Genomic DNA, 25676 nt, shown 5'->3' with positions numbered 1-25676 from the left:
CTTATCTGTCACTCATGCTCCTTTCATCACCCTCCCACCCCACCATCAGTGAGACGGTGAGGGGCGGAGTGGAGGGCTGAGGGGGAGGAGAGGGGAACGGGGGAGGCAAGTGAGGTGCATCACTTATTTATGGGTTATAAAATGTCCTGCCCTCCTGTTTTTGTTCTCTCTTCTCTTTTGTCCAGTCTGTTTTTTTATTCATCATTTAAATTCAAGAGAGTGAATACTGAAATTTATGATTTCTTCTCTCCACGGAAGCCGACCCCCTTTAGCTGCTAATGCATGAGGCCGAGCAGTAGGAGGAGCTGAGGTTTAGTTAGAGTGTGGCATGAATCTGACATTTATTGTTTAGTGAGTGTGTGTGTGTGTGTGTGTGTGCGTGTGTGTGTGTAAGCCTATTAGCATTCCCCTTGAGCACAGTTCCTTCTGTGTGTGTGTGTGCGTTATTAATAAAACATACAGTAGATATCCTCAAGGAGGCCATACCGTTAATTTAATCCGTATAAATAATTTCATTTAAAGCAGAGTTTTTACATCAGCCGTGACATCTTTAACCCTAAAAACATAAAAACTGGGGATTCAGATGTTGGAAAAGACAGAATTTAGTTTGAAAATAGTTAAAAAACACAAATAAAAATTAGTTTTTGAAAGATTTATTCAGCAAAATTGTGTGGCAGATCATTACGCAGTCTAACAGCATTGTTGATTATCAATCTTATTATGTATTGGCACAAACATTAAGCTTTAAAAGAGGTGCTTAGCTTTGTGTGTGTCTGGTGTGTGGTGCCTCGTGTGCAGGCTTGGTGCAAGTCAAATCCTGTTGTACGAGCGAATGTGTGCTCAGGTGTCAGCGCATAATTAGCCAGTTATTGTGTGTTTCCTCATATATGTGCAGTGGTAGGCCCCGTGTGTGTGTGTGTGTGTGTGTGTGTGTGTGTGTGTGTGTGACAGAGAGAGAGAGAGAGCTCGGTGAGGTTACATATAGGGTAAAGGGTGATGCACTTGACAGCTGTGCTCTGTTGTGGCAGGTGTGTTTGAGCTGTATATGCATGAGTACAACACGCCCCTGCCCACAGGACGAGCCGTAGCCTGTAGTTTGTGTGTGTGAGTGTGTGAGTGTGTTTCCAATGCATGGGGAACTGTCAGCTGTTGTGCAGCTGTTGTTTGTGTGCTTTAGCCAGTGACTAGAGGTTCTGTTGGAGGTGCAGTGGGCACTATCTCTGTCTCTCACACACTTTTCTTGCCCGGCAGTTTTTTCATCTTATATGAGACTATATTTACTGTTGATGAAATATTGATACTCCAACAGATGTTTGCATCCGAAGACGTTAGTAAAAGCGCTGCAACTTTTGCATCGCAGTCAAAGATCCACTGCTGCTCAAACAGGGATATTTTTACAGACAACTATCATGTCTCGAAGAAAAAGTCCTCCTTAGAACAGCTCTGATTTAGGTATCAGTCACTTTGAAAGGAAGGAAAAGGCTTTGAAAAATCCCCAAATTAAAGATGCAACATGTACAAATTAGCCACTTGCAGCTAACTAACTTGCTAACTGTAGCTGATGTTAGCTAGTTAACTCAGTTAGCCATGCAGCTAGCGGGTCTGGACCGGGAGCAGGGAGCACTGAGGGGATGCTGGTGTTTACACCGCTAACTGAGACGGGGCTAACTGGTTAGCATGCTAACTTAGGGAGATATCTCTGCGATGCATAAATGTCATAAGGTCAAAACTATTATTTCTTTCACCTCTTGCAAATTTAAGCACATTTATGTGTAAATCTCTTACATATTGTACATTTAATTAATCAAATAGCAACATCAATAAAGAAAGTTTGAGACTCACAGAGAGATACTGGATGTATGAAAACACTTGAATGTAGAATAACTCCTGGAATGCACTGAACATCACATACTGGTGATATATAGCAGCTGAGTATCTGACGGTGGAGTTTTCCTCCCTAACTCAGGCCTTTGCTGAATATTATTGACACAGTCCCAATACATTTGCACAGCTTGCAGCTTGCGTAACCGTCCCGTCGGTTCAGCGGTGGATGTGAGAGGTGGCTGACATGGCAGCATTAAGTGATATAGCGTGTGGATTTAATGAGTGGCCATTAGTGCTATTAGTCTGCACACACACGTCGTCTTAGCAGACCTCCCAGTAACACTGACAGGAACCTGGACATATACGGCATAATGCATACAGAGCAGCTATTCATCAACCATGCAGAATACTAACCTTCATCTGATAAGGCCTTTGAAATCAGTGCCAAAACTCCAATCCAGGATAGCAGTGTATACACACACACACACACACACACTGCAAAAACATCAAAGACAAAGAGCCGTGGCCGATGTGTATTGATCTCCTGGTCTATTTTTTACTGGTGGAAATCATTGTAACATAAACCAGTCCACTGTCGACTTTAAGCTGAGGGGAAACAGGCAACTCTAAAACAATATGTGTACAGTAAATGAAATAAGCAAGGCCAGGAAGGGTGTGTGTGTCTGTGAACTACGGGCTGTATACATGAACATGGCTGGCAAAATGAAAGGCCAGTTTTTAAACGAGAAGACAAAGTGCTTCAGCCATTGCCACAGTAACTTTGGTCTATACCAGAGTGACACATTTAAGTGTCAGATAATAAAATATCTTTTCTCCAATGCTGCACTTACAAGTAGAAATGTGACTTTATGGTTATTTGCTTTATTATTCAGATTTGTACAGCTTTATTCTTTTATTCCACAACATTTCAGAGGATTGTACTGCATATAAAAAAGGGTATTTACAATTTACTCCACTTCCTGTCTCTAGAGGAGCAGGAGAAATGACAAAATATAGTTACTGTACCGAAATTATGCCAAGATTAATTCACTATTCTTCATAAGGTATGTATGAAAAAATGTGCACAATTAAGGGGTTAATTTGTGTGTGTGTGTGTGTGGAGAGAGAGAGAGAGAGAAAGAGAGAGAGAGATTTACTGTCTGCTCATGATGACGAGCTAGCAAACAGGAAGTTGTTTCCGGCAGCCAGGTATTTACCAAAGTAAGGTCTGTGTGACGGCTCAGATTAAGTGCTTTAAGTGGCACTTGGTAGAAGTGGTATATACATGCCTGCCACGTTGTCCGGCTTTTGCATAAAACTGAACAGAGCGTCTGAATGGAATGAGAGGAGAGGGAAGCACAGAAACAGTCAAAAACCCCCTGTCAGCTTTCTTCACTTTGACCGTTTCTGTGTTTTCTGTTGCCACTGCTTCCCTCTGCTCTCACATGCAGGCGCTAGAAACTCCCCAACATTGCCTCCCTCCAGTTAAATATAGCGATGTCATTTCTCTTTCTGTTTTACTGGTGTGTTTATAATCACTGTACTTTCCAAAACCATCTCCATTACTGTAACACTTGCGCTGACTGCAGACATCCAAGGCCTTTGACTTAATGAGGCAAATGGACAACATATGTACGCATGTAGAAATTATGGTTTGATGAAATAGTGTGTGAAAATGTGTACTTTTCACTGTATTTTTGCATTCAAATGTAGGCAAATTTTCTTATGTCAGGGTTGAAGGCTATGTCTTAGTAAACAGCTGCCAGATGACAGCTAAGAATAGATATTATTTGAGGTATGGAGCAGCCTATATTTAAAGTATATGGGGCAGGCAAAGCTGAAAGTCTGGACTGTGAATGGTTTAGACCAGGCCTGCCAAAAGTGGGGCCTGTGGGCCAAAGTTGGTCCACCATAATGTTCAGTTTGGGCCTCCAGTTTCTACTGAGTGAAAGTGAATTTAAAAAATAGAATATATGCTGTTTCATTTGATTATTTATTTATATATTTATTATTTTGTATTGTTAAAATGCTCATAAAATGACATCATTTACTCTTTAAGTTGTTAGCTATTTTACATATAATTTCTATAACTTTGCAATGGAAGTCAGTCAAGTTCAGTTCAGTTTTGGTCCTTGAAGGGAAAAAAGTTTGGGCAGCCCTGTTTTAGACAATCAGACAATCAGATGTCACTAAAACAACCAACTGTGTACACATTAAACCACTGGTCCTAAATCAGATACCAGGGCAAACTGACAGTGGTGTCCTTTTATGTATGCTAATGGTTTTACTGATTGTTTTCCTGCAGTACAAGCCCTGAAAGGCTACATTCGTTAGATATACGGCATAAATCTTTAGTCCTCCCTACAGAGGCCTTAACAATGAACCTCAGCTGCTTCGACATTGATGCTCCTCCACTGGGTTCAGAGCATTTTACCAGCCGACTTTATTGAAGAAGTGTTTACTTCTTCGTCGTGTCCTCCTGCCTCATACCAGGTCAGAGAACCGGCGGACAGCTGCAGCTACAGACGACACTTCCCTGGCAACCACGGAGCATATCTGGATGGACTCACTCAGTTGGTATGAACAGGAAGTGTTTTGAACAGTGAGATGTTGTTTATGAGTGTGTGTGTGTGTGTGTGTGCGTGTGTGTGTGGGCATTATTCCACCCAGCAGCTGCTCTACACTGAAAAACCATTTGACGCTGCCTTCCACCTGAACTATGAACTCAACTGAACAGATGTCATTTCAGGTGAGCCCGGAAACTCCACGCTCAGCAGAGTCCGTCATTAAACTCCACGCTGCACCTCTGTGTGACAGTTTGGTGTTTTTTTGAAAATGCTGTTCTTGAGCAGTACAGGTCAGGTGCTCTTTTCATCACAGTGGTCAACTTTACCAACCAGAGTGCTGCGTCACCTTCAGTAATTTAACGAGCTACGTACAAACAAGTGACTCAGCATCAGGCTTATTAATGATGAGCCAACCTCTGGCAAAGATGGACTCTTTTGTAGTTACTTGATTACTCTCACTGTTCTTCACGGTACTTTCTAATTTGTATTAAAGCCCTATCCAAAATTAAAAACCACTCGTCCATACACTGCACACTCATCTCTAATACTTCCCAGGATCAGCAGTTCTACGCCCTCTCTTAACGTATTGAAATTAATGAAGCCATCTCTTGTCCAGATGAAGAAATATACTTTTGTCTGCACCTAAAGGTGCTGTGGCCACAGTCACTGTGAGTTGTCAAAGCATAAATGAAAAGTATAATGTTTCACAAGCTGTTTGGAGAATTGTGACGGCTGTAAGAAGATAATGTCCTCTCCGCCATAGCGTACATAGGCCGACAATAAAGGGCTCAAATTTAACGAAAATGATGTGCAGCAAAAAGATAGTTGACACAGGACTGTCCTGCATTGCAGTGGCACACACACACACACACACACACACACACACACACACACACACACACACACACACACTGCAATAGCATCAATTTACCATTCCTTAGATAATACAGGCTGCCCTATATGCCAGAAAACTTTCCGTGTGCTGGTGCCTTTTCCATTTTTTTTCACTCCAGCCTGAGTTCCAGGTCCATGTATTGTCATTGTATTATTAAATGTCCGTTTGTGTTATTCTAATTAACATCCATTCTGTCAATGTACAAACTCAAACACTCCACAATACCATAACACATACTGTACTATACTGAGTTCACATTTGCTACATGCTACACACCCTGATTAGGAAGCAAACATGGGCGTCCACAACATTGTTTCCAAACCCGTTGGTTTGTTGACTACCACTTCAAAGCCTTGACTTTTGCATTCGGCCGTTGCCATCTTAATTTTCTGAAGCCAGAAGTGGCCATAATTAGACGAGAGGGTGTAGCTGGGGAGGATACCAATTAGATCTGACTGAGAGCCCAAGGGCACGCCGTTGTAGCCTGTCAGTCACAAAGTAGTCCCACCCTAAAGCATACCCTGCTTTATCAGCTGTTTCACTCTAAATGGAACCATAATTTACTAAATGAACATCATGCTGGGTTGGACACAACCTGAAAGTAGCGACTGAGATCATAAACTCATCAGGAAACTGTTTGTTGAGAAGTGAGAAGTGGGGTCATTTCCTCATAAGCTTACATACAATCAGACTTCTCTTTGAAACCAGTGGAGTCGCCCCCTGCTGGCCATTAGAAAGAATGCAAGTTTAAGGCACTTTTGTATTGGCTGCCGAGCATTGCTGCCTCTCAGGGACAAAAGTTCATTTTACTCATCCAACAGGTGGATGGTCCCACCTCTGACTTGGCAGATAGCCAATCGTCGTTGGCTAATCATGGGCCATTCCCTGGACACGCCTTAGGATAAGATGACCTCCTTCCATAAGACAACTACAACAAACCACAACATGTTCTCTGTGTTATCCTGGAGATCGTGGTTGCCTACGCCACAGACACAAGCGCCGCTCTGGACGCAGCTGTAACCTCTACATGAAGGTGAGGATGTAACGCACCACACAGACGCTGGACCATAAAACCTTTATACCCAATAAAAGTGGTATTAAAGTTCACAAAACTCCCACTCAGCATACACCAGTCGGATGTGGTTTATGAGTCAGAAAATAAGAAGCAGCAGCACCTGCTCCGAGTCAAGGTGACATTAATTAGTTGGAGGGATTGCCACACGTTGATTTGCTATCTGTCACGTGACCCTTTGGAGGTTTTTTCTCCCTCCGGTGATGTGAAATTCAGTGAGTCGGCCTCCTGAGCTGAGATCCGATCTGTGAAAGCGCCTTGAAAATTTTAGAGCAGGTAATGGATGTCATCTGAGGTTACTGCTCATTTTGTTTCTCCCACTCCCAGAGATAGAGAGAGAGATGGCTTTGCTTCTACCACCCTAATAATGCCAGTGAAAGCACTCCTACCCTCCTCATCTCTGTGTTATCAGACGGCTGCCACCAAGGGCATCACACAGGTGGTCATTTATCATGTTTCCAAGGCAGCGCCTGGCGTGACTTATTTGTTAGGACAAAAGCTGCGGTGGTGTTCCCCTCTTATGGACATCTGGCACTCAGCGGTGTCGCTTATTTAGTATTCTCTCCCCCTCTCTCGACTTTTCCCTCCTCTCCTGTCCCACCGTGTCACAGTGGTGCTGCCCATCATCATGCAGAGATGAGATTTGGGTGATTTCATGCAGGTGAGCTGTGAGTGCGGATGACTAAATGTGTGTTAATGTATTTCCCATCCCTTGATGATGTTGTTGGATAAACAGGTTCATTATGAGAGGATTACTTTCCTCCATGCACCTCTGCAAGTGATTTCTGTTGCAGCTCGAAGATAAAATGCAGTATTTCTACTTGGACAAGAGGCTCTAATGAGGCAGACTGGCAATCTACAGATGAACCAGTTATACAATCAACAAGGATGTTTGCTCAGCGCAGGTGGGATTGTGATGTTTATGTATATGCAGGTGATGTCACCCGATACAGCCACATCTGCCTTCATAAAGCTCCCGCTGCTACCGCACTATCTACTGTCACCCTCCAGCCTAAGAGTTATTCATCACTGGTGGTTCACAGTCAGCTTGGACAGTCCTTTTACACAGCACCAGTGATCATTAGGCAGCGGTGCTTTCTGGGGAAGCATCTTTATTTATTCACTTGTCTACCTCCCAGCTCTTTAGCTTTTCTATGGCTTATTATTCTTCATTAGGCTTCTTTACAGCCTGAAGTAGGGCCGTCACAATATACTGATAGTGATAATTAAATATTGTGTTAATAATACACACATGACAATACTGTGAGAGTAATCCGGTGCAGATGTTCAGCCTTCTGGGTCTTTTATCAGTTCATCTAATTGCCTTTTCACTTTGTTGACGTGTTTTTGTACTCTATCTTACAGTTGTTGTTACAGACTCTCTTCCGCCTCCACACGCTCTAGAAACTAAAGACAGTAAACAAAGTTAAAGATGAATTTGACCGACTTTTCCTTATTTCTGTAAATATCTACATATTGTCCTGAATTTGTTTGTCCACGATAATCGTGTAGGGAAAATCTGGTAACGTGACAGCCCTGACCTGTAGAACCTTTTTTCTTAACAAGCTTCTCACTGTGAGCAAGAACACACAAGTTTGAACACTTTTTCATTATTTTATTGAGGAGATTTCTGTAGTTTTTGTTCCGTCTGAGTTGTTGCACATCATGCCAGGTCACTGTGGATTAAATTGGATGAAAGCACACACACAAAGTCACGATTTGAGTGTCGGTGTCAAACTCCCTTTTCAAAAATGTGATTTTATTGTTTATTAAATTATGAATAGTTGTAAAGTAATATAAAGTAACATACTTTGGAACTGAGAACAGTATTCCGGTACAGTGGTTATAAATTTGTTTATACACTGAACATTTCCACAAACACATTTCTGTTTGTTACGAGAAAAATGTGCAGTTACTTTAAAATGGAGCGATCTCCAGTCAGTGGACTGAAGAGATGCCCAGCGGTCTGGAATTAGAAATTACATAGCAAAAGGCAAAGTTTTTATAAGATGTGGACGCCTTTCTTGCATTTTATGAATGAGCTTCTTATGTAAGATTCCTGTAGTTGAATAGCAGTGCGATCACCATCACCTCAGTTTAGCTAGTAATTTATTCCCTTAGCTAGAGCAACTTGCTTGTAAATAGCAAATAGCAAAATGGTTTAAAGAGAGATGTAATAATTCTCTTTTTTATTGAGAATGTGTTATTTGGGACTGGAGTTTGTTTAAAAAAAATGTTGTTTATTAAAATATTAACAAAAGCCAATAGGTAATGTAAAAAAAAGTGCGATGTGTTTACATTACAAACTAAGAGACAGACTACTTAACTGCTTAAGAGACTGCTTAAGAGACAAACTGTACATCAGTTGATGTAAAAGGCTAAACACGACTGTTTTCTCTGCATAAATTCAAACGAGAGATAAATGACAACACAAACAAATGTTTTCTTGATGAATTCATTATACGTACAAAATCTTCACATTTATGATTGACATGTCACATAGAAAACAGTATTTTGCAACTACAAACAACTGCAAGTGGAGATCCTCCTGTTTAATAAACTGTGTGTGTGTGTGAATTGCACCGTTCAGTTAAAATCAATTAATCTGGAAATCCTTTGTTCCTGTCTGACAGTGCACACACACACACGCGCACACACACACACACACACACACAATGTTTTTTAACAGTATCTCCAAACAGTACCTGAATCCACTTGTGGGAAAAGACACGATTTCCACCACCGGTTCAATAAATCCATGTCAGTGGCGACTGGATCGTATACAGTATAAAACACTGGGGTGCATTTAATAGCAAAAACAGTTCTTCTATAAGTGGATGTCTCATCCGTCAGTGAGAAACTGACGAGTGGAGTCATGATGTTCTCTTCCTCCTACAGCGTGTTCAGCTGCCACCACACTGAGCGTTCACTTGGCCGTGTGGAAGAAGTACTAAATTTGTAAAATGTGTCCGTCTGGTACAAAAAGCTGTGTTATTTCTTAAGTGAGGCCATTCCAAAAAACCCATCGGTGACCTCCACCGCCTACTGCTTCTGCTTCTTCTTCGCTGGTTTAATGGGGCTGATCTCTTCCTCCTCCTCCTCCATATCGTCATCATCATCAGACAGATCTGACTCTTCAACCTGTGAGGCTGTGCAAGGACAGAAGATGAGGTTCATAAATTGAATCCTGTTATTATATTTCATTAGAAAGGCGGCTTTATTTAATCTGCCCCCTCAGTTGACCTCATGCACAGTCAGTAAAATGCAGCTGCACAAACTCGTTACAACCGGTGGCTGAGTGCAAAAGAGGGAGTCCGGTCCCTGCAGTATTGAAAAAGGTACATTTCACCTTTTCTTCTTAATAAGTCTCCTTTTAAAAAGTGTCAAAGGTCTCGGGTTTTATTCAGAAAGAAATGTAACATTCTATTGCCCAATGGCATATTTCACTTTTCATGCAGGTAGGTAAAGTTCAAAAGAAACTGAATAAATATCTATTCAGTCACATATCAATTTTTTTTCCCTCATATGTAGCATAAAGGGACTTAAACTCGGTTACTTTTTACAGCCCCGGTGTTGTTAAATGAATGAACCTTTTAAATATGTTGTTTTAGCCAATCAACAGTCCAGGAAATATACAAACTTCACTATAACAGCAACTATTCGCTTTTAAAAATGCTGGAACCAGAGAAATTTTGATTTTCTGGTTCCAGGAGTTTGTTTAGGCATAAAAAAAAGTTCAGAGGTGAAGATCCTCTCTTCTGATTAAAACTTCTCCCCCAAAACTACATAGTGCTCCTTTAATTATTTCAGCTCCAAAGCAGCATACCCATAAGACATGCGACTCAAGTGTTTCGTTTCAAGTCTCAAGCATGTCCCAAGTCTTTTTCTCTTAGGTCAGACCAAGTTCCAAGTCAGGTTAGTCCACCCTGATACTGCAGGCAAGACTGCAGTATCCTATTTCTTCTAAATCCAAAACATATTTCCTCCCCATCACTTTTAAACAGTGAAATACTGACAGCCAGACTAAAAAACAACATTAAATAAAAAAGAAACGTCAAGTCACTTGAGTCATCATGTCTAAAGTCAAGTCAAATCACGAGTCTTTAACTTCCAAGTCTCAAGTAAGTTATTTTCTGTAAGTCAAGTCGCAATTCATCGAAACAGTGACAACTCGAGTCAGCTCCCACATCTCTGGTCCCCACATTACTGTTTTCATCTTTTGGAGTTACAGGGCTTGAAATGTTTAACTGTCACTTAACTATTCCACTACACTACTGGATATTCTGACAAAAGGGTTTTGTTAAGTGAAGAAGAAGTGATTTGTTACCTATGAGGTGTAACCCACTGACGGTGACTGGTCCTGTCCCGGCCTTCAGCCTGATGGTCACGGGGGCTTTCAGCTCAAACTCTCCCAGACTCACCTGAGGAGGAGAAGGCAGAAGCTGAGACACATCTCTTAACATCATTAACCTGCATGTAGAAAGACTTCACTGCACTGTACCATGGGCAGACAGCTCATGTGGAGGTTGGCGATGGGCACTGAGATAGTCTTTCCCTGGTGGTTCATGGCCGTCACCTCCACCACGTTACTCTCCTCCTTGGCACCCTCTCCCAGACAGACCTGAAGAAACCACAACAATTGTTTCAGGTATCCTCACATAGAAAATATGATACCAAAGCTATGATTTCACATTCTTGGATGATTAATACACAGTCTCTGCTGCAATTGTACATACTGTTCTGAGTTCAAGGAAGTGCTCCAGGTCCTCCTCTTCATCTCCTTGGAAAGTGTAGAAAGGAACCTTGGAGGACAGCTCGCAGCCTGGAAGACAAAACCCAGGACAATTTTAGCTTTTCGTGTAAAATGTCTCACTTTCTGCTGGTGCAAAAACATGCAGGATGATTTTAAAGAATACCGAAGCACATCACAGAGACCCACGTGTGCGCCACCTGAGCCGAGCCGATAAACTGTGTTAAAATGCTCCTTACTGAACAGGAAGCTCTCCAGCTTTGACTGTCCGGCCAGCCCGATCTCTGAGGACTCATCGTCGTTGAAAGACATTCTGTCGTAGAACTATATCCGAGTATCCTGTAAACACTTTATGGCCAAATGAACCCTCCGCGAAAAATAACAAGCGCGTCGCGAGCTATGAGCGTGCCTGAGACGTCATCACTGTGCGCCTCTGGCTCGCTGATGTTCTCTCTCTCTCCGGCGGATGTGCTCGACCAACACGAGCCTGTGAGCTGATCCCAGATAAATCAAATAAAAAAATCAACAGTAACTTAAAAGCAGCAATAAAGTCAGACAGTCAGTACAACCAGATAAACGAATACATTAAAAATAATAAAGAGAATAAAAGATTATGCTTTAACAGCAAACATCTGCTTAAAACGTGTCTAATGTAAGGGGAACAAAGTGTTTTAATGCAACGTTTGAAATTTAAATCAAGATGGCCTCTCAGCATTTATTAATATGTATTATGACAAAGAATCTTATACAATCTAGAAAAATAAATCTCTCTCTAAGAAGCAGGTGTACATATATTATTCTGAACAATAAATGTCAGGAGAATTTATGTTTAATGATTTAGAATATTTAAATGTATGTTCAATTATTTAGAGTATTCAAAGTTTAATTATTTTAATAAGGGCAGCTTACAACACCAAACTGGACACTAACAGGGATATTAAAGGTGCAATATGTAGGAATTGGCCCCCTGTTGAATTCACACTCCCAGACAAATAGAGCATATCACCTGGGTAACTGCTACGTGCTGCTAGATGTAGCCACCGTTAGCATAGTCAGCGGTGCAGCTTTCAGTCTTATCCTACTGTATTTACTCTGTGCAGAGCTTCAAGTGTTTGTTGATTTTAATTAATTTTTGAACATTTTGAACTAAACTTTTTATATATTGTACCTTTAAAGGAAGGATCACCTTATTTACTAACAGTGCCGATCCAGTTGTATTTAGTAATGAAAACAGTTACAGGCTTATCTGCCCATATATTTGTATAAAAAACGACAGAGAAAAGCTTATTTCAGGGAAGACATTGGACATTTTCGTCTCTTTAATCAGGACAGGCTCACAAAAACAACACAAATGACACAAATCAACAAAGTTAACTTATTATGGTTTATTAGTTTTTAATCTTATGTATCTTACATACAAATTTTACATGGTAAACTGTCAATGATATACCCCCCCAACCCTAAAACCAGATAATCAAAATGTACAATTGGAGCCCTTTCTCTCAGTCAGAGCCCATTTCTATCAAACCTGGTTGGCAGAGGAGAAAGCTTGAGCATCCACAAACTGCAAAATGAACCATTTAACACAAGCGTGACAATTCTGCGGTTACTTCCAAACACGAACAGAAGAACTGTTGGTGAGTTTCACACCTTGTTGAAACACAGCCAGGTATGGTGGCTGTACAGGACAGGGTGTTGTAACAAGGCCAGAATTTTGCTAGTTTCAATAACGGTATATAAAATAATAACACTTTATGATTGACAGTGCTTACAGACTGTCCACCAACTACAGTATTATGCTCATAGAGGTGAATGGCATGCTTCTTCCTCTATGTAGCATGAGATGAGGTTACTCTAATGACTGCCACGGCAAATCCAATACACCTCATGCACATTATGAATGTACACAGTATCCAGACATCACACTGGCAGGCAGCTACTGAAGAACAACTGATGATCCTTGTGTAACCAGAACAGAACACTCCCATCTATTAGTCCAAGTACGTTTTCATTTCATTAACTATATACATTTACAAAAACAAATGGGAAAAGCGTCAGAATATAAAACATTCAATGGACAGATAGGAAAAGGCAGAGGAATTTCTGCTCCAAGCCCCCACCACTACACTTCAACAGCGTGGGAGTCACTTTGGTGACAGGATTAACAACCTCTCTGAAACTAAAGAGCGCTCAACTTAGAACACATTCATTTATGCAATGTTGAAGCAAAGCAGGGAGAGATGCAAAATGACAGATGTAAACTGTTTCTTTCCTATTAACAATAATAAAGCAAAAGGTAACTTTTTAGCACAGCACATGTCTCGAATGTAGCCCAGATTACCTGCTGCTTCGCAAGTCAGGTTTGGGATTAGTGGTTAATAAAAAACTAAGCAGCTTTAGAACAGTGGGAGGGCTGATGCTCCCACGTCTTTATGAATCTTATTCATTTTAACTAATGTATTCAAATGTAACAAACGTTTGAAAGACATAATTTAACAAGCCTGTCTGAGCTTTCTCTGACAGACACGCCCCTGTCAGTCAGCTGAGGGATTTCTGTGCTGGAGTCTGGGATCTGTTAGGGCAAAAGTAGGACATGTGGACTGTCAATGTCAGGCTACATCTCTGGAATTGGAGCAACAACAAGGCCAATGTCCAAAATGACCCTCTGCTATGTCTGAATGGTGCTACAAAACCTTGACACAGAAGACGCCGGGGTCTGCAATATAAACCTAAAATCCGAAGGCAATGAACTTAAAGGCAATAGCTTAAAGGGGGATAAGCAAAAAAACAAACTCTACACATTTATAAAAAAAGGAAAGAAAAAGAAAATGGGCACAAGCGAAGCGCTAGGCTGAGAACCAGGTTTGTAAACTCGTGGAAGCTTTTCTGTTGCATTCCAAATGTCTACTACTACTTGAATGGAAACTCAGAAGACCTCCTGGCTGAGTCTTCAACAAATACGTTTCCTTTGCTGGTTTGTGCCTATCTTTTATTTAAGAGTTTCACAAACCCAAGACCTACAATTTCCCACCCCTTTTTTCATTCGCACAGACTCAGCATTTCACATCATTTTTTGTTAGAAACGCGCCACTATAAAAGGCCTCTTTCTCCGAGTCTATTGTGGAGTGACTGGAAATACCATGATGTGATGATGAAAGGCAAACGCTCACATAGCACCTCACATCCTGCACAAAGGTGTCCTACTTATGTCGACAGCTGTGTTATTTCTCTGTTAAAGCTGGGAAAGCAGGACGTACGGGTGGTAAGACCTGAGATACAGGCCGCCCTCATTTCACAGCTCTGCCTCCATTTCAGATACAGACACTTTGCATTAGGACATGCGGGCAAAATCCATGTAATGGCTACTGGATTAAATCAGAAAAAAGGCTTATGGAGTTATTACTTCCTGCCTCCTGGAGGTATATCTATGAGTAGTGGGACCCCAGAAATAAGTGCTGGAGTGCCACTCTTCCATGTTAGCTCAAATCATCTGACTACAGATCATCCTCTGCCTTTTAGCTTTAGATCTGCTAAATCCAACAGAGCCGTAACATCTAAGGGCAGCGCAAGGAACCTGTGTGTGCGACTGCTGTGCTTCTGTACACAAATCCTAAAAAGAGGTTTCCCGGGGCTAGCCCAGATGGTGATGTAGTATAAAATCATCATGGAAGTTGTTCTCATGAAGGTAGCAAACATGATTAAGCCACGTTGAGTTGCTATCTCCCTTTCTCTGTCTGTTATTGTTGGAGGATGGTTTTTCATAGGCTGCGTCCCATAATGATGATGTCTTTGGGAAAGCCCTCCATTTTGGCCACTTCAAAGCATCCCAGCTTACTATAGAAGTCCAACATTCTCTTGTCAGTCTGACGAACCTTACAGAATGCACCAAGGGACCCTGGAAGAGAAAGACAAAAATGGATGACAACCGAGCCAACAAGAAAATCCTTATAGATGACCTTCCTGACAATCAGTAAGCTTGTGCTATTTTTGTGACCCTTGGTTCATACTTGACGGATGCTAAATAAGGCTAAAGAACTTTAACTTTATATATAAATATATATCTCAACATAACGTGTACACGTAAGGTTCTAATCCTAAAGTGATGCATCTTCCCATGACGTGGATAAACTGTTAAAACTCAACTCAGAGCTGGTTTTGGTTTGCTCTCATTTTCAGATTACATGTAGATAAGATCAGTGAGCCGGCTTGTTTTCAACTCTAGAGACAGCCGTGTACTGATTTAAATCTTTGTCTTCGGTAAAACTGAATATTCATACACCCTTTTACCTAAATGACTAACAACAATGCAATGTGTTTTTTTCTGTAGTAAGCACCGCTGCCACCTACCGTTAGCCTTGAGAGAAGATAGAAGACATCCCATCATGCTTTTTGCCACACTGGGGTCAGTGACCTTGGCGTGAATGTCGACCTTGATGAGAGAGGGGAAGTTGGAGAGGAAAGAGTCTGGAAGGCCCTCCTCCTCTTCATGGAAACTCAGCATCATCTTCTACAGGGACGACAGACAGAAATGGTGCAGTAAAATTCTGCACTGTGCCCCGTCCAATACAGATTTTATGACAGTGGATTAACATGACACGGATTACGATCCTACCTCAGCCTCTGTGAGGTCCTTCTGACAGTCAGGTTTGTTGTATTTTTCCTGCATGAAGGGAATCCAGCTCAACTCGCATTTCTTGATGAAGGGCTTGACATCCACGGTACCGAGAGCATAACCGCAAATCCCGTCATCATCCTCCAGCACAAAGCCATACTCTGAACTCAGTGTCAGGAGACCACCGACTAACCTGTGAACAAACAGTGAGGATTTTGTCAGCCATTTTGGATTTGCACTGCAGGGAAAAAAACTGCAGTCCAGTCTTTTGTCTGGGCTGACTGTGAACAAATACCTGTCCCCTATGAGGTCTGGATCGTCATCAGAGAAAGGTACATCCTCCAGTCCTTCACAGTACATTTCTTTACAGATTTTATAAACCGCAGCCTGCAAACAGAAAGACACGTACAGCTGTTATTGTAGTGGATGAGTTTTAACACCCAAATTAACTCAACCAATTATGACATCCTTTAACACTGGACATAAAAGCAAAAGCTAGGCCCAGAAAATGCCACAAAGAATGTCAGTATGCTTAAATAACATTTTGGAAATACACAATTTTGAAGCTGTCTTTACATTCGGCACATAAATTTGCGGATGTACAGAGCAGCTGGCATATTAAACACAGAGCATTCACAGCTGAAACTAGGCCAGTTCTTCTGGGAATACATACAAGCAACTGGCTAACATAATTTACAACATTTTAGATTAATACTTGGTAAATGTTAGTACTCATGGAGCAGATACTTGAGTTCTGGGAAAAATAAGGTACACAAGGGCATGACAAAATGCAAAAAGATCTTACCTCATCTTTGGGAAAGTACGGCCTTATGGAATAGAGTTTGGATGTTGGCATTGAAGGTGGAGGTTGGTAGAAAAGATCGTTTGCCCCTTCTATTGGCAACAATCTCTGTGGGTATCAAAACAAACAGTTTTAGTTTCAGAGACCCGGTGGTGCTGCTGCTGTGGCAGACTGCCTCACTGTGCATTTGCTGCAGTTGAGCCACTATCAGACCAAAAGGAAGTATCGGAGAACGCAAAGTGCTTTGGGAAGACAAATATTGTCAAAAAAAATAAAATCTTATGAAATCACATTCCTTATTGATCTGACAGTGGACAACAAGAACAATTGTCACATCTTTCTCATTTTTGCTAAAAGGAACATAGCGCAAAAAGCACATACATATTTGCCTTTCAATTTTAATAGGATGGTATTTTGGTCTGACTAAGGTTTTACTGGCTGAAGGAGATGCTCCTTTCCCTTTTGTAAGACATCGCAATATTTCGCTGCGCAGGACCCTCCTGTTGAGAAAAATAATGATGCTTGCGCACAGAGGCAGAGAGAACTCCAGGAGAAAAAACCAAAGTGGCTGATTCAAAATGTGAGCAAACTGAGTTGTTCAATATCAGTTGCCATTATGAGTCTTGCTACTCTCCAAGGATGGAGACAATACTTTTGGCTGGAGAGGTATGTTTGATCCTGGAGTTTTCCCGATGCAAACATGCGTGCGTTCTCGCGTGCGCTGCGATGCTTGTGCGTGCGCTTGCAAAAGGCTGGGTTTGTGCGCTGTGCTTTCCTGCAAAGAAATGAGATGTCATGAAAATAAAACCTAGCCATGCTCGCTTGCGCCGCGTGCGCTAGGGAAAAGCAGCATCTCCTTGGGCAGTTGCTGAAAGAAATTCAAATTAATCAATCAGATAATGCCATGCCAAACACTGGCTGTAAGCTCTTTTTGTCAGGATGGGTTTCAGGTCACCAATTCCCCTCCCACAGACTGACAATATCCCAACGTAATACAATGACATGAATGTCTTTGGAGAACAAGTGAAGGGGATGGAGCCTGGATGCTATGGAGCCCGACTCACTACAATCAGCTCACCTTCGACAGACCAAAGCCCTTCATACCTACGCACATTTTTACCATTGTCTTCTTTGCTAACAACACTCTTTTTTTTCCATTTGATTGCTGTAAATTCAGTGCATTAGATACCTGGAACTCTCCTGCTAGACCTCCCCTAAAGGCCCAGGGCTCTTGGTCTCCTCTAAGGAATTGTGCTGAGGACTGACTACGACACCCTGTTAGGAGCAGAGCCAAGCGGACATTGTTACCACAGGATGGGGCTCTCTGACACAGATGAAGCGTGTGGGGAAATGGGGAGGAAGGGGGTCATATGTATCTATTAGCATAATCAATATAAATAAATTAATTTTGTTTTTAATATTAACTCATAAAAACGGACCTAATTTGGAATAAATACATTATATCAAAGACAATTTTTATGATAAAATGGGGCTCGAGCAACTAAAGCTTACAAGTTTTCAAGAAAAAAATCAGGTCCAAGATTTTGATTATTAAAAAAACCTGTAAATTCTCTGTGTCAATACAACAATGTCAAACTGCTCCACTTTACATGGTACACAGATCTTAAAGAAAGAATAAGTTCTTTCATGTAGTGGAACGCACGCACTCCGATAACTGAAGGGAGAACAGACTTAAGTGCAGTTCAGCTGACGGACTTTCTAAATATCATACTGACCATCAGAACCAAACCCCATCTGTCTACGGACTACGTAAGTAAGCTTCAGCTGCCGTCACCCCACTCATCTTAGCAGCCCGTGTGAAGTCACATTCTCATCTTATCTGCCTCGTCACATGACTGAGGAGCATTAGTCATCAAACCAGGAAGATGGGACAAGGAGGTAGATTCCCTGAGTTAAAGGGCCTCTTAGCTTAATATTAAAAGCTGCAAACAGACAGATCACAGATGAAATCGCTGCAGGGACAACGCATATAAAGAGCAGTATTTAGTAAGCACGCAGGGCTCTTAAGAGTCTGTATACAGTAGCGTTGCTGCTAATAAAGTCTAACCCTGGTTGACGAGGAAGCCCTGTCATGTGACCAGACAAATGCAGCGCGCGGGAAGGATGTCTAACACTGCTTTACATACAGTATGAACCTCACCCTGATACCTAAAACATTTCCTCTGAAGAGATGGCACAACACAGCATACAGATGCACCCACGGGAGGAACTCTGAACTTGCTTACTCAAATTAAGAACCTCAAAACAGTCAAAAGGACGATTTTAGTGGATGACTTCATCCTGAATAATCTACTCAGACTGCACTGTCTTAACACAATCACAGTTTGTGTCAAAAAACACAGCAAAGACCATGCAACTTTTGTTCTTGCGTGGTCCCGTATGTGAGCACACTCATCCTAACTACAAAGTGAGAAATTTCCCTGAGAAGGATGAGAATCATGTGCTGTGATTAAAATTTTAAATCCAAGTGTGAATTCCCTTGAGTAGGTGCATCAGGCTGATCTGAGCCATTTCTATAGGCCTACTGACGGAAACAAAAAAACAAGTTAGAGATGCTGCCAAAGAGAGAAATTTGGGAGTTAACACTTAGGATTTGAAGCTAAATCGCTGCGCAAAATGTGACTTCATCCGGAGGGCTGCTTCCTTTCGTCCAAATCAGTCTTTTACAGTTATTAATCTAGCTCATGAATGAAAAGAATTACATAAATCTGTTTCAAACATGAACAAAAGAAAGAGACATAACGGCAGCACTGTGCATACATCGGCCACTGTCGATCCAAAAGCAGTAGAAACTTGTACTGTGGATTCTTCCATCTGTACACAGTGAAGGGAGAAAACAGTAGAAAATAGTTATTAGTAAGTGTTCTCAGTACAATAACCAGGGAGGTTGTGACTAAGTGCCGGCTGCACAGCTTCTATTGAGGGGAAAACACAGGGACGTGTATAAAAACCTGCTAATAGCAACAGCAGAAGTCAACAGTTAGGCACTTAATGACACTGCAGTTATTAAGAGGATGAGTATGGGGCACTCGATTTCCTCAGTGTTGCTACAGTGGCTACAATCATTATCTGGTGCATTAGACCATTAGTGTGGTATTTTCATGTGGCTTTGCCAGTGTGGGTATGCTGCCTGCTGTGTACTGTGGGCGAGAATCCTCAGCTTTACCATATAGCCGGACAAGACAGAAACCTGCGAATGAAACTGGGTTACAGGGGGGTAACCTACAGGCCATGCTGGTGCTTCAGACTATGCAAAAGAACACTCCAAAAAACAGATGGAGGTGTTATCACAAGGCTGAATATCACTCAAACTGCATCACAGTGCACCATCTGAAAGAGTAAAGAATGAAAGAAAGTGAGAGGTAAAGGGAGAGGGAGAAAGTGGGAGAAAAAGAGAGAAAGAAAATCCTTTCTTATACAAGATGATGGATCCCACCCTGATACAGGTTGAGCAAATGATTCAGAGGGTTAAAATCAACCAACAGCCTCATTTTAGAGACTACTCAGTGAGGCAACAACAAAAGGACTTCCTGTAATGTGTTCATATGGTCATGTTAAATCCAGCTGAAAAAACAGACTATTTCAGATATTTATGCACCAGAATGGCCTTCAACAGTCAGTCAGTCAACTTGCTCTCCAAGCTCGCGTGCGCGCTAGGGCATGGAGGAGGGGGGGATGGGGACTTCCCCCTGGCTCCCATCCCCACAGACAGAGAGATGGAAGCAAGTGTGTCCGTGTGGGAATGCAGCAGTGATGTTACTGGATACACAGCAAGCAGCAGTAACCCTGCTGGGACGTTTGCCACAAGAGGCCCAGTTTAGATACCACCAAGATGGAGTCGCTTGTTATGGAGTAAATAAGGAGGATGCTAGCAGTGCAAGCGGCATTCAGTCGAATGAAAAAAAAAGAAAACAATAAACATGTGTGAAACAAGAGCAATTCATTGAATCATAAATATTGAGAGCTGATGCACCTGACCTGATTCGTGCTAAGCTGATGTTTAATAAACTTGAAACTTAAATTGGGCCACTACTCAGATTTTCACCTTGTTTACAGGTGGTGGCCGAGATCTCTAGAGCCTTATTTCTGTAGGTATTTAATCAGTAATTCTACCATTTGTTAAATAGACTGTGCAAGATGTGTGAAATAATTATAAATTTGCCTAATTAAACTAAATAGCACTAGACTACAACATACTCCATGCAGCTAAATAATCAATCACCGGAGTACTTTTTTTTAATATAATCTGAAAGTGATTGAACTATTTGTGCATTAATGTGTCTCTGTGAACAACGAAAGTCAGGACTACCAGACTTGCTCACACTACTGCTATGCTACTGCTCTCTAAGAATATGCGCCTTATGGTTCCACTCAGACATACCTAGCCACTGGACAAAAGACTTGACCATAGAAATGATGCTCTTGATGTCCCAGATGTAAGGGTAGAGGTCGTAGAGGATGGTGCGGTTGGCTGAATTGGACAGCCGCGTGAACATCTGGATGACTGAGCAGCACATCTCCTCGAACTTCTCTGCCCTTGACTGCCATTCTGCTACCTGCAGGCAATAGTGTTGGAAAGGGGCAGCATGTAAACATTTTGGTTTGTAAAAGGTCTTTTTGTACAGAGGGAATTTTGACATAGTCATAGTAAAAACAGCGCACGTTTTATTTTTTCACAATGGCTCTCTGTCATTCACGTGTCCCAATAAGCCACAATGCTGACATATTTTATTATTTACACTTTCTGTGTCATGTCAACATAGCAGATGTCTGAATGAGGGAAGCTGCGGTTCACACAAATACAGAGACCATAATGCTCTGTGGCGTACGCTCACTCCATCTCCTTTCATAACCACACCACCCAATGGACAGAATGGGTAGTACATATCCACCATTTTGTTTTCAACAACCAACACTTATCACATGCAGGTTCAGTTAATAATGAACTAGTTTCCTCAGATAGACCTCTTTCTCTCATCTTGTGTGATTATTTGAACAATGACCCCACCTTCTCAGTCTCCTTTCTCTTGCAGTTGACACTGACGACGCTGCTGTTAGCTCTCAGCCAGTTGAACTCCTTTAACATCTGCACGGCCTTGTTTCCATGTTCATAAGGCAGGTAGAAGAGCTCTGCCAGTAAGCTCAGGTCATCAACTGTGAGGGGCTCTGCTGTGAACAGGGGCTTCTCATTGGGCCCAGGCACAAACACATCCTGAAGACACAAATCAACAATAATCAATAAAACTATGTAGGGAAGCCTAACTTGTTTTTGCTTTCATTATAAAGGGGAAAAAAAGTAACTTACAAATGTTTGCGCCACCTGTTTGAGCTGATCATCCGTCTGCATAGGGGCGATATCGCTCCCACAGTCCTCCTGAATAGACTCTTCAGGGGACTTTGACTCTGCCAGACTCTCCTTGTCTGTATCCATGGGCTTTAGGTCTTCAGCCATCTTGTCAGCTAAGACAGGACCATCATGCTTCTCCTCTGGGTCAGCCTCTGCCTCTGGTTCATCCACCATCTTCTCAACCACCATCTCCATGGGCTCCTCATCTGAATCCTTCTTCTCCACCTCCACCTGCACAGGGACAGCACAAACATACTTTTAGAACCATAGACAGATGCTTACCTCTCCAATAAACAAATGTTAAAGAAAGATGTATGTTCTGTATTGTACCAAACTACACAGAAACAATAAGGCACGTAACGTGAGACGAAATCGTTCAAGTGCTACTGCTCACCTCCTCTTCCTCCTGAGGTATTTTTGCCAAAGGGTGTGCGAGTGGATCCAGACACAGAGGTGGCATGGCTGGAGACATTATGGGCTGCTGGAACACAGTTGTGACTGTTGTGGAAGAGCAGAGAGAGGGAGCAGCCATGGATGACACATCGATGGCTGTGCTTTTGGCACCACTCTGAGGCACCTGTCGGCCTGAAAGATAGAGTTGAGCCTCACTGCATCATGTGCTTCAGTCATAAAATTACCATTTTAGGCTGTTCATGCCAACACTATGAGTGTAATCCAAGTATCACAGCTAGAAAATCCATTAGCATACAGATATGATAAGATAATGGAAATGATCTTACTGTTGTATTGATGAGGAACACAAAATTCCCCGAGCCATTCTGTGAGAGCCAGTTTTAGAGCCAGCTGTGGGCTGTAGAGCATGTCGGTCTCTAGTTCTTCATCACTGCCCTCGTTCTCTAACTTGATCTGGATGGACACTGTGCTGTCCTCACCATCAGCTGGTGAAGGGCATGACGGAGACACAAACACAGACGAATTCATGAATGACCTGCAGTACCACATGAGCTCACAATGTATCCCCATTTAACATTCCAAATTAGTGAAATGTGGGATCATACTTACTCATGACCACATCCTTGCGCACCCCATTCATATTAGACTTATACCAGGTGGCCAGAGTGTGGATCGCCACAAAGTTGGACTCAAACTCGCAGTTTGGGTTGGTGAGGACTCCCTTCAGCCTGGGGATAAGCTCTGTGGAGCGGCCTTTGTATGGACCCAAGAAAAGCCTCTTCTGGTCGTAATCGTTGGCATGAATGTTGTCCCAGATCACAGGGGCTCTTCTCAGGATTTTTGACACTTCCTCAATAGACTCCACTGTGATATCTTTGGACACCACCTTGGGGCCTGCAGAAAAGAAAACCTTTTAATCCTTTCAGGCATGTATCACAGTATGTTTACATGTAGTAATTGTGTTGGTCAGTTGACAGGAAACTTTGTTAGACTTACCTGTCCATAACACATCGATGCCAGGCAGCAGCTTCTCTCCTACTGTGTGGAGGTAGGGAGACTGAGGGACATTTGGGTAGCAGAATGTTCCACAGTACTCTGGATGTTAGGTAAAGAGAACAAAGAAATAATGAATAAACAAGAAGATTAAACAATTGTGTAACATGCACAAAGGATTCAGACAGACTTGAGGTACCTGTGGGACAGAAGAGGAAGGTTTCAGGCTCTCCAAGGTACTGGTAGATCTCATTGGTTATGGAAACCTGAGCGTGTGCAAATGAGCTGAACACCTCCTTGTCAGCAGGGCACATGTTGTGGTCAATATCATCAAAAAGTAAGGCAAATGACTTGCAGCCAAAGTGAGTAACCTGAGGGGGAGAGAAAGCGGTTAGGAATGAAGTCCAATAAAATGGTGACAGAATGACACAGAGATACATGGAAAGCTTGAAGATATGTATCAACGCCTTGTTCATACTACTCTCATACAAAATGCTGCAATACCTGATCAAGTTTCCTCTTGAGTGCAGAAACCTCTTTCTGATTGGAGAAGGTGATGTCCAGCCCAGGGGAAATGGCATAGATGAACTCTATCCCATGCTCCTTAGCAGCAGCAATTAAAGTCATGAGTTGTTCTAGGAGATAATTAGAGAAAGTCACTCTCTGAATGAATTATTTGTGCATTTATAACAACATATCTGAAATACCTTTTAGGCAGATTGTCTTTTTTAACTCAGATAACTAGGTATTATTCATTTTCCTTTCCCCAAGGCAGCTGATCCAAAGAGATGCTCTGTATAGTCACCTGCTTCTTCCACTGAGTACAGCTCTCTCCAGAACATTCTGTGCTTGTAGTCATCTTTGGGTGCATAAAGGTATGTATTCAGTCCCCATTTCTGCTGCCTGTGAAATGCAATGTTGTGCAGACTCAGTATAATAGCTCAAACATCATATAGCTATATTACTCATGTTATTTCATTAGCATGATTGCTTGAATAATTAACATAATTCATCATACCTTCTGAACAACTCTTTCCTCTGCTCCATTGTCCATGGTCGACCATAAAAGCCTGCAGCAGCAAACGATACATTCAGTTTCCATGCAGTCTGCAGTGTTGATAATAAGCTACACTTCCTTATGCACATCAATCTACCCCCAGGTGAAGGCTAGGCTGGATGTGCCCTTAGACATGCAAATGTTGCTTATTTTTTGGATTGATACGGTTTTTCTGCATGGACCAATCAATCATTTTGTGCATGCATTGACAAAAAGTCTGACTATAACCATTTTAAGATCTTTTATGAAAGGTTAGTGCTATGTCTTAATTTTTCTTATTTAGTCTGATCAGAAGCCAAAACATTCAATATTGACAACTAAAGCAAAATAATTCCTCACCTTGAAGAATTATCAATGTTGGTCCATAATCTGCATAAATTATTCAATTTAGCTTTTAGCATATGACCTATATATTAATCCGCCCCTTGTATGTTCCTGGTTTACAAACGATAACTTACTATTGACTTCCGATTGCACTCTAATTGCACACTCGCTTGATAACTTGTATTTTTAATTGATAACTGTAATCATCAATAATCAAGAATTGATGCGGCATTTTGATGACCTATTTATGATTGTATACACATAAAAGTAGGTCAGATGTGACATTTGATTGTTTTCACCCTATTTTTAACATCATCGTTACCTTCCACCACTCCACTTATGAATTTTCTGTGGTCCGTCGGTTCGACTGCAATGCCGGACTGTTCCACCGGGCCGGGGGCCTCGGCACAAGCCTCTCCGGAGACTGGGCTGGGGCTCTGCTCAGCGTCCACTGGAGGCGGCTCCAGCGTCTTATCTTTTTGAACCATTGTCAGAGATTTCTCTCGGTGCAACGAAAAGCAACCAAATACTAAGAGTGCCGCGTTATTTTCAAATGTGCGTTCGCGTTAGTTTAGCAGACAAATTAGCTAAACCTGCAGGAAAAACGGTAAATCGTCTGTCTGTCTTAACGTTAGCTAGCTTACCGTTTAAGCGAGTCTATCAAAGTTGTCGAAAATTTAGCGACTGCTTCAACAACGTCTAACGAAAATATTATCATGCGGTACAGGGCAACATTTCTGTTTGTTAATATATGGGAAAAAACAAGTCGTTTGTTCGTTTTTGTTCGACCATCTTCCTCTGTTTCTGGTAGATTTGCCCTGCTTTTTCGTCGGTTCTTCCTGTTTACACCAAGTGCGCATGCTCACGGGACTAGATCAAACCAGTCAAAACTAGATCTGCGTGACAAAACACCGCAAAGATGTCACGATGGGAAAGAGATAGATGACATCTTTACTGCGCAACGCTAAACACCAACACGTAACTAACATTATAATGGG

General features: G+C 41.9%; 2 protein-coding genes across 4 annotated transcripts; both read right to left on the bottom strand.

Annotated features, from left to right (window-relative positions):
* Positions 1-8797: 8797 nt before the first annotated feature.
* On the bottom strand, positions 8798-11521 carry npm3 (nucleophosmin/nucleoplasmin, 3). Its single transcript, XM_073482119.1, has 5 exons — positions 11348-11521; positions 11095-11180; positions 10860-10979; positions 10686-10779; positions 8798-9507 (listed from the first exon to the last, which is right to left on the bottom strand). Exons 1-5 carry the CDS (start codon positions 11418-11420, stop codon positions 9401-9403), a joined length of 480 nt encoding a protein of 159 aa, XP_073338220.1. The 5' UTR covers positions 11421-11521; the 3' UTR covers positions 8798-9400.
* A 957-nt stretch (positions 11522-12478) lies between these two features.
* Positions 12479-25524, bottom strand: oga (O-GlcNAcase). 3 transcript variants are annotated; one of them, XM_073481547.1, is made up of 19 exons: positions 25001-25524; positions 24316-24367; positions 24103-24200; positions 23802-23932; positions 23497-23668; positions 23301-23399; positions 22914-23198; positions 22631-22789; positions 22285-22475; positions 21849-22121; positions 21552-21755; positions 20925-21099; positions 19304-19357; positions 17712-17797; positions 16526-16630; positions 16016-16107; positions 15721-15913; positions 15456-15615; positions 12479-15003 (listed from the first exon to the last, which is right to left on the bottom strand). In XM_073481547.1, the coding sequence occupies exons 1-19, from the start codon at positions 25164-25166 to the stop codon at positions 14867-14869; spliced, it is 2832 nt and encodes a 943-aa protein (XP_073337648.1). In that variant the 5' UTR covers positions 25167-25524; the 3' UTR covers positions 12479-14866. The 3 variants fall into 3 exon arrangements, with proteins under 3 accessions (XP_073337648.1, XP_073337650.1, XP_073337649.1); XM_073481549.1 differs by having other exon boundaries at positions 22285-22388; XM_073481548.1 differs by lacking the exon at positions 19304-19357.
* Positions 25525-25676: the final 152 nt, after the last annotated feature.

Source organism: Pagrus major, chromosome 15, assembly GCF_040436345.1.
Source record: "Pagrus major chromosome 15, Pma_NU_1.0".
NCBI classification, from domain to species: Eukaryota; Metazoa; Chordata; class Actinopteri; order Spariformes; family Sparidae; genus Pagrus; species Pagrus major.
Note: the sequence above shows the minus strand (reverse complement) of the source record. Positions and strands in the feature narration are given on the sequence as shown.

Bases quoted from the DNA above. Each gene is read 5' to 3' on its own strand.
- npm3 (XM_073482119.1), bottom strand. From the start codon at position 11,420: ATGTCTTTCAACGACGATGAGTCCTCAGAGATCGGGCTGGCCGGACAG. The intron at 10,980-11,094 runs GTATGTACAATT...TGGTTTCTTCAG, and splicing joins ACTTCCTTGAACTCAGAACA to GTCTGTCTGGGAGAGGGTGC. The intron at 10,780-10,859 runs GTACAGTGCAGT...TCTCCTCCTCAG, and splicing joins ACATGAGCTGTCTGCCCATG to GTGAGTCTGGGAGAGTTTGA.
- oga (XM_073481547.1), bottom strand. From the start codon at position 25,166: ATGGTTCAAAAAGATAAGACGCTGGAGCCGCCTCCAGTGGACGCTGAG. The intron at 24,368-25,000 runs GTAACGATGATG...TTGCTGCTGCAG, and splicing joins CATAAGTGGAGTGGTGGAAG to GCTTTTATGGTCGACCATGG. The intron at 16,108-16,525 runs GTAAGATCTTTT...TTCTGTTTGCAG, and splicing joins CGTACTTTCCCAAAGATGAG to GCTGCGGTTTATAAAATCTG.